General features: G+C 30.4%; 1 protein-coding gene across 4 annotated transcripts; it reads right to left on the bottom strand.

Moving 5' to 3' along the window:
* Positions 1–308: 308 nt before the first annotated feature.
* Positions 309–17,542, bottom strand: LOC119602827. 4 transcript variants are annotated; one of them, XM_037954582.1, is made up of 5 exons: positions 9,552–9,586; positions 5,474–5,866; positions 4,325–4,877; positions 3,887–4,202; positions 309–2,208 (listed from the first exon to the last, which is right to left on the bottom strand). In XM_037954582.1, exons 2-5 carry the CDS (start codon positions 5,811–5,813, stop codon positions 961–963), a joined length of 2,457 nt encoding a protein of 818 aa, XP_037810510.1. In that variant the 5' UTR covers positions 5,814–5,866; positions 9,552–9,586; the 3' UTR covers positions 309–960. The 4 variants fall into 4 exon arrangements, with proteins under 4 accessions (XP_037810510.1, XP_037810509.1, XP_037810508.1 ...); XM_037954581.1 differs by lacking the exon at positions 9,552–9,586 and adding an exon at positions 17,359–17,542 and having other exon boundaries at positions 316–2,208; XM_037954580.1 differs by lacking the exon at positions 9,552–9,586 and adding an exon at positions 9,237–9,520 and having other exon boundaries at positions 316–2,208.
* Positions 17,543–18,738: the final 1,196 nt, after the last annotated feature.

Here is an 18,738-nt window from a genome sequence, read left to right as displayed (position 1 = left end):
CGTCCGTCCGTATGTTTGTTGAAATCAATTTTTTGAAGACCTCAGATATCATCGGGACTGAAATCTTCAACAATTCTGTGGCATATGCTTTCAAGAATAAAATGACTGTCGTCCTCAGCCGAATACATATCCGATGTCCATATTAAAGAAAATTTTGTTTAGAAATTAATCCATGTTATTACGAACCAAAACCTAGATGCAAACTTTAAAGAAAACTTATATTCAATATTTGAATTTAAACTCGGTCTATTTTTTTTTATTACAAAAATTTAACATTTTATTATCATATTTTTTTTTTTTTTTGTCTTAATTAAGAATACGAAAATAAAGCTATTTGAGTATTATATCAATATTTATAAGCGAAAAATTAAAATATTTTATATATTATTATTATTGTTATTATTAAAATAAACTAATTTATTTGAACTATTTTTTTTACAAATATACAAGTACAGTAGAGAGAAAATTATGCGAATAGATGACATGACCTCCAGCATGTTTTGAAATGTTAGGGAATCTTACTGACGGAAATTCAAACTTCTCATATAAAACTATTTCAATTTATTTTCTTCCAATATGGCTGAAATGTAGGAAAAAATTTCGAAAAAGAAAAAATTTAGTAAAAAAAGCTTTTTTTAACATTTTTATAAAAAAGCTTTTTTATATTGTTTAAACAAAAGAGCTTAGAAAAGCTTTTTAAGTTTTTCGGCAAAATATCTGAGATTCATTTTTTTGTAAATTATTGTGGTCCAACAAACCCGAGAACATGTTTAAATGAGCGAAATTATGGATTCCATAATTGCAACATAGCCTGTACCTCTTAAAAGTATAACATATGGCTTACTAAGTTCTGGCTATAGTTTTAAAACGGAACCCCTTCAAACGATCTTTATTCGAGCTGAGTCTAAATGAGGTATTAGCTAATTTCACAACTACTTTATGTACGACCGATGATTTATGCTAGAAAATTTTCTTATGACAAGAACAATACTTTTTAGCGCCACCATCTGAAACACAATCCGAATCTGCACTGTATTTATTAAGGCGGCTAATCTCACCCGTAACTTTAAGATAATTCTCTACAGGATCATAAATAGCGGTGGCCTCAAAAAGACCCTTATTGGGTTTGGTATAAAAAGTCACGCGATAAATATTAATGGTGCTAGTAGTTTTGCCGTCATCACTTAATTGCAGCTGAGTACTTCTATAAGCACTTTCCACACTATCATACGCCAAGGGAACACACATCTTGGCTAGTGTACCATTATGAAAATTGGCCACATAATCATTAATATAATCAATAAGCAAATGTGTTAAATTGACCACAGTCTTGGAATTTTTATAAATACTTTCATACAGCAAACAAGTGCACCAATGTGCCTCTATGGCAACATCTAGGCATGAACGATTTTGTGGCACGGGCTCCAATAAAGATTGACATTTAGGGCAAGCATCTGATTTACTTAAAACCGTTTCATTTTGTACTCGTCCCGTTAATCTCAAAATATGTTTAAGTGTCATGTGTGTATCATAGGGATTGGTCAAACGATTCTTATTAACATTTAAAGCATTCACAAAACTGGGATAATTTTGCTTAAGATTTGGTGGCAACCATAAAAATACAAACGGCAATCTTTCTTCCAAATGACCCGAATGAGTTTTCCGTATCGGACCAAAACGCATGCCATGATCACTAAAAAACACCACTATAGTATCCTCCAATGTGCCCATTTGTTTAAATTTCTTTAAATAATTCATTATATGTTCATCCATGGCCGAACAGTCACTAATGTCATTGTGACTAAATGTATTGGCCCAAAATAGGCCAAAATAGGATTCATTCTTATATCTTTTGGCCAATTCTACTGCATAGTCAAAAACAAAATCAGCTGAATGTTTATAGCCCAAACAATCGATTAAACTTGATTTTAATTTCGTCTCCAAATGTTTTTCGGCTCCCAAAAGAAATGGTCTTAAATAATAGTCCACAGGGGGTTGTGTAAAACCCACTTTTAAGTAATTAAAAGTATTAATGCTGGCCTCATCTTCCGCATAGGCCGTCACATAGCCATGATCACGAAATGTTTTCCAAATAAAATCACAATTTTCCAATGCTTCCAGTTTGTAGGGTGAACATTTCTGCATGACGGTAGAACGGTTCATCCCAGTTAGGACGGCCATTAAATTAGGGAATGTATTGTCATCAATCTGGAAATGATGAATAAAGAATTCGAAATAAAACTTTTACTAATATGATTTAAGGAGTCTAGTGTGTAGACTAGTTTATGGTCTAGTCTATATTTTAGTATATAGTCCGATGTATAGTCTTGTCAATAGTCTAGTCTATAATCTAGTCTGTAGTCTAAAGTCTAGTCTATAGCCTAGCATAAACTCTGATCTAGTTTGGTCTATTGTCTATTATCTAATCCATATTATATTGTCTAGTTTAGTTTATAGTCCAGTCTGTATTTCAGCCTTTTAGTCCAGTCTATATTCCACCATTTAGTCAAGCCATTAGTCTAGTCTAATTTGGTCTAAAGTTTAATCTAATCTATATTCTAGTCTATTGACCGGTCTATAGTATACTCTATAGTCTATTATATATACTAGACTATAGAATAGACTATAGTCTAGTCTATAGAATAGACAATAGTCTAGTCTATAGAATAGACAATAGTCTAGTCTATAGAATAGACAATAGTCTAGTCTATAGAATAGACAATAGTCTAGTCTATAGAATAGACAATAGTCTAGTCTATAGAATAGACAATAGTCTACTATAGTCAATTCTAGAGACTAGGCTATAGTCTATTCTAGAGACTAGACTATAGTCTATTCTAGAGACTAGACTATAGTCTATTCTAGAGACTAGACTATAGTCTATTCTAGAGACTAGACTATAGTCTATTCTAGAGACTAGACTATAGTCTATTCTAGAGACTAGACTATAGTCTATTCTAGAGACTAGACTAGTCTATTCTAGAGACTAGACTATAGTCTATTCTAGAGACTAGACTATAGTCTATTCTAGAGACTAGACTATAGTCTATTCTAGAGACTAGACTATAGTCTATTCTAGAGACTAGACTATAGTCTATTCTAGAGACTAGACTATAGTCTATTCTAGAGACTAGACTATAGTCTATTCTAGAGACTAGGCTATAGTCTATTCTAGAGACTAGACTATAGTCTGTTCTAGAGACTAGACTATAGTCTATTCTAGAGACTAGACTATAGTCTATTCTAGAGACTAGACTATAGTCTATTATTCGAAATAGTCTAGTCCATAGTCTAGGCCATAGTTTAGTCTATAGTATAGTCTAGTCTATAGCCTAGTCTACAGTCTAGTCTATACTCTAGTCTATAGGCTATTCTATAGGCTATTCTATAGTCTAGTCTATATTCTAGTCTATACTTAATCTTTAGTATAGTCTATAGTCTAGTTTATAGCCTAGTCTATAGTCAGGTCTATAGTCTAGCCTATAGCCTAGTCTATTGTCTAGTCTATAGTCAGGTCTATGTTCTAGAAATCTGGTCTTTAGTCTTGTGAATAGTCTTGTCTATATTCTTGTCAATACTCTAGTCTAGTCTAGTCTAGTCTATAGTCCAGTCTATATTCTAGCCTATTGTCTAGTCTATAGTCTAGCCTACAGTCTAATCTATAGTGTAGCCTACAGTCTAGTCTAGTATGCAGTATAGTCTAGTCTAGTCTATAGCCTATTCTATAGTTGAGTCTAAAGTCTAGTCCATAATTTAAGCCTACTTTCCTTATTAAATCCGTTAATTTCAATCCTATGGTCTATTCTAGTTTAAAGTGTAGACCATGGTCTAGACCATAGTCAAGTCTATTGTCTAGTGTGTATTGTCTGTAGTCTAGTCTATTTACCTTATTAAATCCGCTCATTTCAAACCACTCATTATCGTACAAATACTTTGCTGTCTTCGGCATCGCTCTCACCAAATTTACTCTCGATATGCTGTCTATACCCAACATTAAAACACTAGGTGCTTTTTCTTTCCTCTTCCGTTGGTCATCATATTTTTTCCAAGTTTCTAAGCGTTGACGAATCTCTTTGCGTTCTGGCATTAAAGGATAACCATTAATGTACACCTGGCGATTATTGGAACGGCATCGTACCAGTATATTATCAATTGTAGGCGATAACGAAGTTTTATCAACAAAACTCATGCATTCCGAAAGGCTAGTTAGGGAAAAAGAAAGAAGAAATCGTAAGACAGGAAAGAAGAATGAGTTAAGAAAAGCAAAAACTAAATAAATTTTGGATTTTGGAATGAAATATCAAATTAAAAAACCTTACCTTACCTAACAACTTTATCGGCATTCTCGCCAGTGCCATTGCGCATTATGGACTGATAGCAACAATCCAGTTTGCCCGTTTTACTATACGCAGGTATCACTTCCTGATCAACAGAAAGTGTATAACGTTTTGTGGTTCTATTGAAATCCACTCGAGTTAAAGGTGAGACCAGCTTACAGGGTTTATACTTTTCCCGGCGAAAATTTTTCATTACCTCTGGCAAGTAGGGATCTAGATTGGGCATTTTACAATATTCACTCCATACTAAATAACCTGTGGGAGGCGGTGGTGGCAGAGAGTTATTAAACGATTCCAAAGGCGTAGCAGAAAAGGAAGAGTTAGAATAAAAATCAGAAGATAAAGATAAAGAAGTAGTGTTAAGTGTTGGTTTTTCATTTAGTAGTTTAGTTTTCAATGTTGTTTTGAAATTATTATCAACACGGTTTTTCGTTGCTGCTGTAGCAATTTGTGCTTTTGTGATGCCGATTTTAGTTGGTGTTAAAGTTGTTACATCTTGCTTTTTAAGCTTGACTTTTAGTGATGTTAAATTTTTAAATACTTTTTTGGTGAATTTATTTTAATAATTTTTTTTTGCGAATGTTAACGGCAAGAATTCACAGGCAAACATCAATACACAAGTGATAAATTAAAACAAAATTTTGTTGCAGGACAAATCAAACACAAAAACAACATCATATAAAGAAAAAGTACAAAAAAAAAAACAAAATAGTAAAAGATAAATCAGTGGAAATTATTTAATAGAAACAAAAAGAGATTAAAATTAAATTTAGTGAAAGATGAAGAAATGAAAATGAGTATTTAAAATAGAAACACAATTTTTGAATTAGTCTGAGGCGTTATTTTTCAATAGACTGTTGCAAAGCAATCGTCATTTCCGCACTCGGAAGAAAATTTTCATCATTATTACAGACAAAAAAAAACACCTCAATACCAAAATTGTTTTTCTATTTTTATTCAATGACATGCTGTAAATCAATTTAGAAAACAAAACAAATTAAATGCAATTGAAATAAAAATACGTAAACAAATGTAAAACTATAAAGATAACATGCATACCACCGCTTTGTTTCTGTTCAGATCATAATTGATCATCATCAATAGTTTGCACACATACTACATACATATTTACATACCTTTCATGCCCGGCACATGCGAATTTAAATTGCTTATAAAATATAAACTGTCATCTTCATGTTCATCGTCATCACGATATATGGTTAAATTAACTAAAAATACTAACAATAATATTGCTAACAGGTAGATGAGGGGTTTACGTTTCCACAGATAACGTAACTTAAAGGGGTTCCTGCTAAAGGATAAACGACGCTCCTGCACCACATTGCGATTAATGTCTTCGCAAAGTTTATTGCGTTTTTTCTTTTTCGCATTCTTGTATGTGGGGTCATCTGTTGTATTGATTTTTGGTTTTGTATTATCCAGTAGTAGGGTTAGATCATCATCTGAATCCGTCATATTGTAGACATGATATTTCTTTTTTCTCTCTTTTTTTTTTGTTTATTATTTAACTGCAAATGTGAAAAGGAAAATGTATTAAAAATTTATTTAAAAAATATAATTTCTTTGTTGTGTCTATAAAATCTGTCTAATATAAATAAAAATATACATTTTCATTTTAATTTTCTAAATACATACATACATATTTCAATTTTCAAGAAAATGAAAACAAATTGTTTAAAGTAGAATTCAAACAAGTGCTGTCTGGTTATTTTGTTAATCCAAGAGATTTTCATTTAGGGTGTACCATAATTAGAATATTTATTTTAATATAATTTTTTATAGTCTGGTCTATAATCTAGTCAATAGTCTACTCAATAGTCTAGTCTATAGTCAAGTCTATAGTCTAGTCTATAATCTAGTCAATAGTCTAGTATTTAATCTAGTCAATAGTCTAGTCTATAGTCCAGTCTATAGTCTAGTATTTAATCTAGTCAATAGTCTAGTCTATAGTCCAGTCTATAGTCTAGTCTATAGTCTAGTCTATAATCTAGTCTATAGTCTAGTCTATAATCTAGTCTATAGTCTAGTCTATAGTCTAGTCTATAGTCAAGTCTATAGTCTAGTCTATAATCTAGTCAATAGTCTAGTCTATAGTCTAGTCTATAGTCTAGTCTATAGTCCAGTCTATAGTCTAGTCTATAGTCTAGTCTATAATCTAGTCTATAGTCTAGTCTATAATCTAGTCTATAGTCTAGTCTATAGTCTAGTCTATAGTCTAGTCTATTGTCTAGTCTATTGTCTAGTCTATAGTCTAGTCTATAGTCTAGTCTATAGTCTAGTCTAGTCTATAGTCTAGTCTATAGTCTAGTCTATAGTCTAGTCTATAGTCTAGTCTAGTCTATAGTCTAGTCTATAGTCTAGTCTATAGTCTAGTCTATAGTCTAGTCTATAGTCTAGTCTATAGTCTAGTCTATAGTCTAGTCTATAGTCTAGTCTATAGTCTAGTCTATAGTCTAGTCTATAGTCTAGTCTATAGTCTAGTCTATAGTCTAGTCTATAGTCTAGTCTATAGTCTAGTCTATAGTCTAGTCTATAGTCTAGTCTATAGTCTAGTCTATAGTCTAGTCTATAGTCTAGTCTATAGTCTAGTCTAGTCTAGTCTAGTCTAGTCTAGTCTATAGTCTAGTCTATAGTCTAGTCAATAGTCTAGTCTATAGTCTATAGTCTAGTCTATAGTCTAGTCTATAGTCTAGTCTAGTCTAGTCTATAGTCTAGTTTATAGTCTAGTTTATAGTCTAGTTTATAGTCTAGTCTATAGTCTAGTCTATAGTCCAGTCCATGGCATAATAAGGTAAGGTGACTGCGGTAAAGCAGCTGATTATTTTTTATTTTTGTGTAAAGTATGCTTAATGTCAAAAGTTGTTATTGTTTACATGTTAAGAATGTGGTTTGTTTACATTTTTTATGTCATTTTTGACATTAGTCTGATTCTAGTAGAAAAACAAAATACATGTTGTTTTTGCATTGTTGTAGTGATGCAGTCACCTTTCTAAGAGTGCCCTGGTCTAGCCTATAGTCTAGTCTATAGTCTAGTATATAGTCTAGTCTATAGTCTAGTCTATAGTCTAGTCTATAGTCTAGTCTATAGTCTAGTCTATAGTCTAGTTTATAGTCTAGTCTATAGTCCAGTCTATAGTCTAGTCTATAGTCTGGTCTATAGTCTAGTCTATAGTCTAGTCTATAGTCTAGTCTATAGTCTAGTCTATAGTCTAGTCTATAGTCTAGTCTATAGTCTAGTCTATAGTCTCATCTATAGTCTAGTCTATAGTCTAGTCTATAGTATAGTCTATAGTCTAGTCTATAGTCTAGTCTATAGTCTTGTCTATAGTCTAGTCTATAGTCTAGTCTATAGTATAGTCTATAGTCTAGTCTATAGTCTAGTCTATAGTCTTGTCTATAGTCTAGTCTATAGTCTAGTCTATAGTCTAGTCTATAGTCTAGTCTATAGTCTAGTCTATAGTCTAGTCTAGTCTATAGTCTAGTCTATAGTCTAGTCTATAGTCTAGTCTAGCCTAGTCTAGTCTAGTCTATAATCTAGTCTATAGTCTAGTCTAGTCTATAGTCTAGTCTATAGTCTAGTCTATAGTCTAGTCTATAGTCTAGTCTATAGTCTAGTCTATAGTCTAGTCTATAGTCTAGTCTATAGTCTAGTCTAGTCTATGTTCTACCTTCCGTCCCAATACACCGCGGGACTGCTGTGTATTGGGGGGCAGGTTAGCCTGTAATCGGCTATTCTTCTTCTTTCGCTGATATATCAATTCCCGCGACAACGCTTGCAGTTTCCATTGATATCCGCTACAAACTTTTAGGCAGTTTCTTCAGAATACTGAAAAGTTTCTTACCGATTCCACCCATATTGGTGCTCCATGTAGAATCACCGAGGCTGTGAATCTCGAGATTAATATATTCCGACACTGACGTGGTCTACCAATGTTTGGCATCAATTTCGATAAAGTCAGTAGTCTAGTCTGTATCTATGTAGTCTATATCTGATCTAGTCTATGTCAATGTCTAGCTCTTAAATAATCAACCCCCATTTTCTCAATGTCTGATTATATTTTATCCTAACAATAAATTGACAGTTTCTTTACAAAAATAATTTTTACCGATGAAACGATAACCAGAGGTTGTGATATTGGTCCCAAGAGTTTTGAAGATTCAATTCCTCTAGTTTTTCCCTCACCTAATGATTTTGAAACTAAATTTTGTAAACAAACCGTTTTTTCGAAACTTGTTTGGTGTTCTAAATATTTTCTTTAAGTATTACATAATAACAGTATAATTTGCATGTCTTTAATTAAAAAATATTACTACTACACACAAAATTGCAATTATGTTTATTATATTTATATTTTAAAGAAATATAATACATTATTAAAATAAAGAGTTAAAACTGTGTAACATGAAACGTCAACAATATATTGATATTAACAAAAGTAACTGTAATTAAATTATAAAATTGTCTAAAAAAAATAAGTAAAATATTTAGTATTTCGATGCTGTATACTTAGTACAAAAGCTTAGTCCCAGCAAACATAATAATAATAATAATTTAAGATACATATATCATTGCTTCAGAATTTAGAACTACTTTTGTTATATCAATATTCTATTACTGGTTTTGGATAACAGTCTCGAAGAATCTATAAGAGGGAGATATATCTTTGGTATATAAGATTTCCTAGAAATATATTTTTCCTAATTTACACATTTCAATTGATTTATTAAGCTAACTTATAACTTGGGTTTTGTAACTTATTTTTTCTAAAAGAAATTAATTGATTTCAATTTATTTGACACCTCACAAACTCGCACACACACACGCACACACACTTATTAGCACCTAAAATACCTTGCATTTGAAATAAATATTTTTACCTTTTAGAATTTATTATTTAATATTTATTTTCTCAATATGTCTTGCTAGCCAAATTAGTTTCACAAATCATTTTAGCTAAATAATTCAACATTTATTACATATTTTTTCATTCCTTGATAATTACAAGTATCTAATTTGTTTATTTTTTTTCAAAATATTTTGTTAATATAATTGTTTATCTAATAAATTTATATTTTTATATATATATAGTATTATCCGTCTGTTCCGTTGTTTAAAACTAGTAATTGTTGCTTTAAGCGCATAATTACAACTAAAATGTGCAGACTCTATACGAAATCATTTGAAAAACTCACAATCTCCCACCAAATAAGAAAAATAGAAAACAAAAGTGATGGGGAAATGTTTGTATTTCTTGTATATTTGGATTTAACTATACTAAATATCTGCTGAATTTTTTTAAATGTTTTTATTATAGAGCAAAAAAATGAGAATTTCGTAAACAAATTTAATAAAGTTAGGAGAGCAAAAATGTACAGTTTTAAAGTGTGGCGTAGTTGGCGTTTTTTAGTCGAATAAAAACTTCAAACTGAGTGTTTTTGCTCTTTTCTCCATTATATGCAGGAAATGTGTAAATATAGCGGGCCGAATACGTAGTCGAATAAGCGTCCGTAATGAAAACGCATTTCGATATCACAATTAAGTTGAAATGTTTAAAATTTCTTGTTCGATATCGTATATCATCATCTCTCAAATGACGATAAATTTCCATAAGTGCTAGGACCCAGTTGTGAAAACTTCGGTATTGTTCATTATGGGCCAAACTCTTTAGAAGATAGTAAAATTTTAGTAGCTTGTCTGTAAAGAGAGCCTGTTTCGATTCGCACCTAACTAACTAAAACTAACTAACGAAACTAACGAAACGAACTAACGAACGTAAGAAGAAGAACTAACTAACTAACTAACAACGAACGAACGAACGAACAACGAACGAACGAAGAACGAAGACGAAAAAACGAACGAACTACAACTGAAGAAAGAACGAACGAACTAACAACGAACGAACGAACGAACGAACGAACGACGAACGAACGAACTAACGAACGAACGAACGAACGAACGAACGAACGAACGAACGAACGAACGAACGAACGAACGAACGAACGAACGAACGAACTAACGAAACGAACGAACGAACGAACGAACGAACGAACGAACGAACGACTAACTAACGAACGAACGAACGAACGAACTAACGAACTAACGAACTAACGAACTAACTAACTGAACTAACTAACGAACTAACGAACGAACGAACTAACTAACTAACTAACTAACTAACTAACTAACTAACTAACTAACTAACTAACTAACTAACTAACTAACTAACTAACTAACTAACTAACTAACTTACTAACTAACTAACTAACTACCTAACCGATCTAGGAAACACCGAATAAGCCTCTATAGGGCCTATTGTGCCTGCATTAACCAGTGCCTCAGTGGGAATCGAACCCACCACTTCCGCTCAACCATACTATAACAGTAACTAGTAACCTACCGGATTCCAAATTCCTTGCTAAATATCAAATTAAATCATCTCTCTCAATAACGATCAATTTCCAACAATCATGTATGCGGTCATTCGGCCCATATTTGAGTCCCAGACATGATTAAATCGTCTTAGAATAAAATATCGATCAGTATATTCTGACTTTGAAAATCAATCATCGATTAAACCGATGTTTTTGGTCCAAAAGATTTGTTAATTACCCTCCAAGGTCGTGCGATTTAACATCTCTTTTTCTTGTTATTCGTGACATCAATGTTGAAAACCCAAAATGGATTTGCCGAAGCCGACGAACAAAAAATTATTAAAATATTAATGCTATGTATTGATCTAAGATCTATTAAATATGTATTAAAATCACAATTTTAACTCTCATTAGGCTAATTCGGTTTCAAAGTGATCTTTTTAAAATTTTTATTTTTAATTATGATTTCATGATATAAATTTGAACTTGTTCTCATGATTCCGATAAGTTAAAAAGTCATACTTATAATTTCAAAAAATTTCATCAATTTTAAAATCATTGTTTTCTCTCATGCAAAAATTGTCAACACTATCATTGTTTTTGCAATGAAAACGAGAGTTTGTCTCAAAGTAAATTAATAAAGTAGCATCACTTGAACAGCTGACTATTTTTTTTAAACTAGATAAATGAAGCAAATTGTCAAAGTTTGTTTTGAAAATTGTTAACATTGTTTACGTCGCCATTTTCAAATTGTGTTTTGCTATTTGTTAAAATTTGTGAAAAGTTGAAAAAGTGAATTAAAAGTGGTTTTAAAGTAGTTTAAAAGTGTAATAAATTGTATAATATATAATAATATAATTAAATCGTTAATATCTTTAACTTAAAAGTAATATTTTTTATTTATGTTTTGTTCACATTGTTTTTCAAGGAAATTTAATTTTGACACAATCTTAAATTATTCCAAAAACAAAATACATGTGGTTGTTGTAGATGTTGTTGTACAACAAGAGATGTCGCTACTTTATTAATATACTTTGGTTTGTCTCTGCAAAAAAAATTATTGAGTGTTGTGAGATTGAGAAATATGAATTTTTATTTAAATTTTATGTTTTTTTTTTTAATGAGACAAAACAACAAAAAAACTTGAATGTTAGATCGCTAAGATGGGAATGTGTTTTTAATAATTTTATTTACATTCAAGAACTTACAATGTTTCAACTAACCATCTAGGAAACTAATGATCATTTAAATGTGATTCTAACTTTCATTAAAACTTTTCTGTAAGCGGAATTGAGAGTTTTGAAAGATAAACGATATTCATTTAATATGGATTATTATAAGCTCATTAATTTCAAAGTTTAATCCATTGAAAACTTCCATCTTTGCATTAATCATATCACAGCAAATTGATTTTGTTAGGAAAATTTATACCTTTCATGGGTGTAGAATATTTGTGTCAATATAACAAAATTGAAATTAGTTTTAAAGTAACCCAGCAACATTTTGAAATCAACAACAAAATGGAATTTTAAATCAAAGTTATTCATTGAAGAGTCAAAAGACGCTTATTAATGTTATATTTATTATGTTATTAAATATTATTTAAAAACAAACTATATATGTATATGTTTTTTTAAAAATTTCGCTGGGATTTCCTTTCATTGGTGCACATGGCTTTTGTCTACGCTGAGAATATTTCATGATCAGAACTCTCTTGGTGTTTTGCTCTCATTTTTAAAGAGCTTTTGTATTATTTATTTATTTATTTTTTTTCTTATTGTTGTTATTTTTTCTTAATGCATTCATTCAGTTTCTTTATTAAATAATTAATTGCATAAAACTGTCATAGAAAAAAATCTTAATAGAAAAATATGATTGTGTGTCCACTTTGCCATAATTTATGCAAACTGCATACAAATTTATTTAAAATTCTTAAAATGTCAGATTGAACGAAGGTTGCTGTTGCAATATGAGTAGATAAAGTAAAAATGTAAGTAAGTAAAAATAATTCAATTACAAATGCGCTTACGTGTAATTGCCCGGCAGAATATGGGGAAAGATCACCAAATTTGATCGCCTAAAAACAATCACAATCAAATTGTTATTGTATTCAAAAATATTTAAATTGAGAATTGATTTATAAATTTATTATAATATTAAAGGTCACAATTTCATTTTTTGCAAAAACAAATTCTTTGAAAATGTTTATGATAAGAAATTTACCTATTGAATGTTCTATTTGTAGAAAGAAATGGAACTGACAATACAAGTTCCAAAGTATCATAATATGATACTTAGATCAAAGATTTTAATTAAAGCGTTATTAAAGGTTATTAAAGCGTTATTAAAGGTCGATTTAATGAAAATCCTGTTAGGTTAGAGTTGCAGTCTGGTGGACCTTAGGTAGTGGGTTCTATTCCCAGCTGAAGCACTGGTCCAACAGCGCACAGTGGTATAGGAAAAAAAAAGAGGGAAATAATTCGGTAACTTCTAAACGGTTAATCCGATTTTAATGAAATTTGGTGTGCACAAAGAGGAGGTGTTGTCGAGTTTAGGTTTTGAATTTGGACCTTATAGGCCAACCAGGGGCCCGGCGGGGGGTCCTCAAATTAGGACACCTCGGCTATGTTAAATTTTTAAAACGATCCTATTTCTTCATTTGAGTTCCGATTTAAAAAAAATTTCGTATATAGAATCTCCTCATCGAGCACTATAAAGTAAATTATCTCTTATAGTTTAGGAGATATTCGCATTTGAATATTAAAATTTTAAAATTTTTACCGTCCTTACTTTAGTTTTTTTGATAATAGCAGGTCCAAATATTTCCGATTTTCGCCATTTTTTTTATTTGCTTAACAACAAGTTTATATACCAAGCAGTGAAAGAATTATGTAAAAATCATGACTGAGTCCAAAGTTATAGGCATTTAAATTTAAAAAATTAAAAAAAGGCGATTTTTTGACATTTTTTTGGGAAAAAAGTATCTTTTTCTTTTTAAGTTATCTAAAAAGTTTCTAAGAAGATGTATATAGAATTTATACTTTTTGGAAAGCTGACTTTACATAAAATACGATAAATGAAACAAAACCTAAAAATTTTTGATACCGAGGGGACCAGGTCCATCCAAAAAAACCCTATTTTTTATGGAAAATTAAATTTTGAGCAAAAATTCTCAAATCGCATAGTCGATATCAAATTATAGTGACCTGTTTTATATGACCCAATAAGTTCTTAATCATTTTGTAACGGGTTTCGATAACCCCGCCCCTGGTATGGATATAATAGGCAAAAAACCAAAAAAATCCCATTTTTGGAATTTTTTAAAACTTTTTTGGGAATTCCGGGATTTCTAATAAGAAAATTCGAAATTTTTATTTAATTTTGGATTTTGAGTAAAAAAATCTACCTAACTGTAAAATTTCATCAAAAAATATTCATAAATAAAATTTTTATTGCAATTTGAAAAATTTGTATCTTCGCAAAAACTGAATAAAAAACATTTTTTAATTTTTTTTAAAAAAAGTATTCCGCGAATTTTTTAATTTTCAAAAATTATATACAGTTTTGAAAAATAGACAAAATTACCTTTCCATTGATATATAACATGCCTACCTAATGTTTTTTAAGTGACAAATTAATTAGGGAAAACTCAACATCTTTTAGAAAATTTACCTAGCACTATTATTTTCATCCATATATGTAACAAATTTAAGAGTTAACCTTATGGATGAAAATAATAGTGCTAGGCAAATTTTCTAAAAGATGTTGAGTTTTCCCTAATTAATTTGTCACTTAAAAAACATTAGGTAGGCATGTTATATATCAATGGAAAGGTAATTTTGTCTATTTTTCAAAACTGTATATAATTTTTGTAAATTAAAAAATTCGCGGAATACTTTTTTTAAAAAAAATTAAAAAATGTTTTTTATTCAGTTTTTGCGAAGATACAAATTTTTCAAATTGCAATAAAAATTTTATTTATGAATATTTTTTGATGAAATTTTACAGTTAGGTAGATTTTTTTACTCAAAATCCAAAATTAAATAAAAATTTCGAATTTTCTTATTAGAAATCCCGGAATTCCCAAAAAAGTTTTAAAAAATCCCAAAAATGGGATTTTTTGGTTTTTTGCCTATTATATCCATACCAGGGGCGGGGTTATCGAAACCCGTTACAAAATGATTAAGAACTTATTGGGTCATATAAAACAGGTCACTATAATTTGATATCGACTATGCGATTTGAGAATTTTTGCTCAAAATTTAATTTTCCATAAAAAATAGGGTTTTTTTGGATGGACCTGGTCCCCTCGGTATCAAAAATTTTTAGGTTTTGTTTCATTTATCGTATTTTATGTAAAGTCAGCTTTCCAAAAAGTATAAATTCTATATACATCTTCTTAGAAACTTTTTAGATAACTTAAAAAGAAAAAGATACTTTTTTCCCAAAAAAATGACAAAAAATCGCCTTTTTTTAATTTTTTAAATTTAAATGCCTATAACTTTGGACTCAGTCATGATTTTTACATAATTCTTTCACTGCTTGGTATATAAACTTGTTGTTAAGCAAAAAAAAAAAATGGCGAAAATCGGAAATATTTGGACCTGCTATTATCAAAAAAACTAAAGTAAGGACGGTAAAAATTTTAAAATTTTAATATTCAAATGCGAATATCTCCTAAACTATAAGAGATAATTTACTGCTACGACGACATTTTTTATAGTGCTCGATGAGGAGATTCTATATACGAAATTTTTTTTTAAATCGGAACTCAAATGAAGAAATAGGATCGTTTTAAAAATTTAACATAGCCGAGGTGTCCTAATTTGAGGACCCCCCGCCGGGCCCCTGGTTGGCCTATAAGGTCCAAATTCAAAACCTAAACTCGACAACACCTCCTCTTTGTGCATACCAAATTTCATTAAAATCGGATTAACCGTTTAGAAGTTACCGAATTATTTCCCTCTTTTTTTTTCCTATACCACTGTGCAGCGCACAACAGGTCCTGGAGGGGCGAACTAACGAACTAACGAACGAACTAACTAACGAACGAACGAACGAACGAACGAACGAAACTAACTAACTAACTAACTAACTAACTAACTAACTAACTAACTAACTAACTAACTAACTAACTAACTAACTAACTAACTAACTAACTAACTAACTAACTACTAACTAACTAACTAACTAACTAACTAACTAACTAACTAACTAACTAACTAACTAACTAACTAACTAACTAACTAACTAACTAACTAACTAACTAACTAACTAACTAACTACTAACTAACTAACTAACTAACTAACTAACTAACTAACTAACTAACTAACTAACTAACTAACTAACTATCTATCTAACTAACTAACTAACTAACTATCTATCTAACTAACTAACTAACTAACTAACTAACTAATTAATTAAATAACTAACTAACTAACACAGTGATCCCAGATATCCGTTATTTTGTTGAGCATTATTTAAGGAAATACGGCCGATTTCAGGTTTTTCATATTAAGATCGATTTTTGGTGGAAAATACACAGATCACAGATTTGCACTATTTTCTCAATTGTAGCGTAGTTTAAGGATCTACAGTCGAATTAAAGGTTTACCATAAATATTTTTGTTTATCAGTATTTTCTCTATTTAAGCATTATTTAAGAATCTAGAGCCGATATAAGGTTTTCATATAATAATCGATTTTTAATGGAAAATATGAGCGATCGCAAATTTTTACTATATTTTAATTGGACGTTATTTAAGAATCTATAGCCGATCTGAGTGAAAATATGAGTGAACGCAAATTTTTACTATTTGCTCAATTAAAATGTTAAAAAAGGATCTACAACCGATTTTAGGTTTTTCATATAAAATGATGTTTTTGATTGAGTGATCACTGATTTTCATTATTTCCTTAATTGGAGCTTTATTTAAGGATCTATGACCGATTTTTTATTGAAAATATGAGCAATCAATGATTTTTACTCATTTTAAGTGATATTTAAGGATAAAGTTAAAGTTATAAAAGATTTTTAATTATTTTTCAAATGGAGTGTTATTTCATATAAAACTGAAGTTTTCATTGAAAACATAATTTATACTGTTTTCTCATTCGAAGCGTTATTTAAGAATCTACAACTGATTTTCACGAATCACGAATCCACCAATTAAATGTTTATCTATTTTTTAAACTTTTATTTTTAAATAATATCATTTAAGCACTAACACATACATATGTACATAAATATATCTTTTCAAATTACAAGATGCTCCTTACAGATTTCATTTATCCTTAAAGCTCTTACAAAATGTCCTTGAGTTTAAGTAAAACGTCCATTTATCTCAAATAATTAATATACATATTAATTGTACTAAATATGTATATAAAAAGGCCAATCTAAATGACAGTACGTACATATCACTTTTTCATACACGGCCTACAAACTCGCAAAAGGATAATTAAACATGAAAAAAAATCAATAAATGCATGTGTATGCAAAAATTAACTATATGTATGTGTAAATATGCACTTAATATTCTAACAAAGGACTTTCTTTAATTCACACTTAAACAAACATATTTGCCGACATCTAGGCGTTTTAAAATTTTTACTCATTACACTTACTTTTTTACACTAAAATAAGTATAAATTTAAATTTTTTATTTGTTTACTGCAGTTTTGCAAATTTCTAAGTTGTTTTCTTTTATTAAAATTTTTGCAAGGGTTTAACAAAAAATATAAAAATAATAAAAATTAGTTTGTATTGTGTGGAGTAAAGACAACAACTACCACCACCGTTCACCGTTTAGCGAATATTTAACAACTGAATGAATGAATCCTGGCCGTTTTTAAACAACAAGGGCTGTTAAACAAATAAAGTGATGCCAAGTATTTAAATGAGAGAGATAGTCTTAGAGAGAAGGCATATAGAGAGAGAAACATTGTGTGTGAAGAGATAAACAGCAAACGCGCAAAAATTTTTACTTCATATATAAACAAACATGTTGTTGTAAGGATAATAGCAACAATCACAGCTAGTCGGCAATTTTATCTCAGGCTTGTGCGCCCTTTCTTTGTTTATTTCTTTCTTCTATTGCATCCTTTCTTTTTTTTAGCTCCCGGTAAATTTTTGTTTATTTTTTGTTTTTATCACATGTGTCACACACACACACACATAGACAAAATACAAACATATTTTAACAGCTGTAGACATTATCATGCCCGCATGAATAAACAGACAATGACATTGTTAAGGATGTTGGGTGTGTGTATCCTGGAGATTTTATATGAAGATTTTAATTCTAACTTTTAAGTGCAACAGTACTTTTAATCAATTGTCCGTAGCAGGGCATTATCTTCGAATATATTTAAAAAAAATCTATTTACATGAAAAACCTTAAATTAAGGCACCAAATAGAAAAAATAATGATCACTCTTGATTACCATCAAAAATTTAAATATGAAAAACTTTAAATCGGTTGCAGATCCTTAAATAATGCTTTAATTGAGAAAATCATAAAAAACTGTGATCATTCATATATTCTACTAAAAATTGTTTTTTAAATAAACAACCTGAAATTGGCTGTAGATCCACTAATAACGCTCCCATAGAGAAATCTGCGATCACTCATATTTTCCATTAAAAATCGATTTACGAAATACTTAAATCGACTGTAGATCCCCCCGGGTGTTATTGCAATATCCTGGGTGCTGCCAATACCTCTAGTCTGCCGGGACTATAAACTGGTGATGATCTGTTGGAATGTTTTGACATGGGGTCTAACCAGAGTACCATATAATCTGGCACTTCGGGTGGTCATTTGACCGCAGGACTTGTCCTGGCTGGTCAGTTGGTTAAGTTTCCTTCGGGATCCACGTAGTGGCTGTGGTTTAAACCCAAGTTATTGCTATATCCCGGGGAAAAGAGGTGCTACCAATACCTCTAGTCTGCGGGACTATAAACTGGTGATGATCAAATATATCCTCGACCTTTCCTTGAAATGA

The sequence above is a fragment of the Lucilia sericata genome, unplaced genomic scaffold (assembly GCF_015586225.1).
Source record: "Lucilia sericata isolate MDLA Ls3-8-SP2 unplaced genomic scaffold, ASM1558622v1 Contig000256F_arrow, whole genome shotgun sequence".
Classification (NCBI taxonomy): Eukaryota; Metazoa; Arthropoda; class Insecta; order Diptera; family Calliphoridae; genus Lucilia; species Lucilia sericata.
The sequence above is the reverse complement of the archived record's forward strand: the minus strand, read 5'-3'. Positions and strand labels throughout refer to the sequence as shown.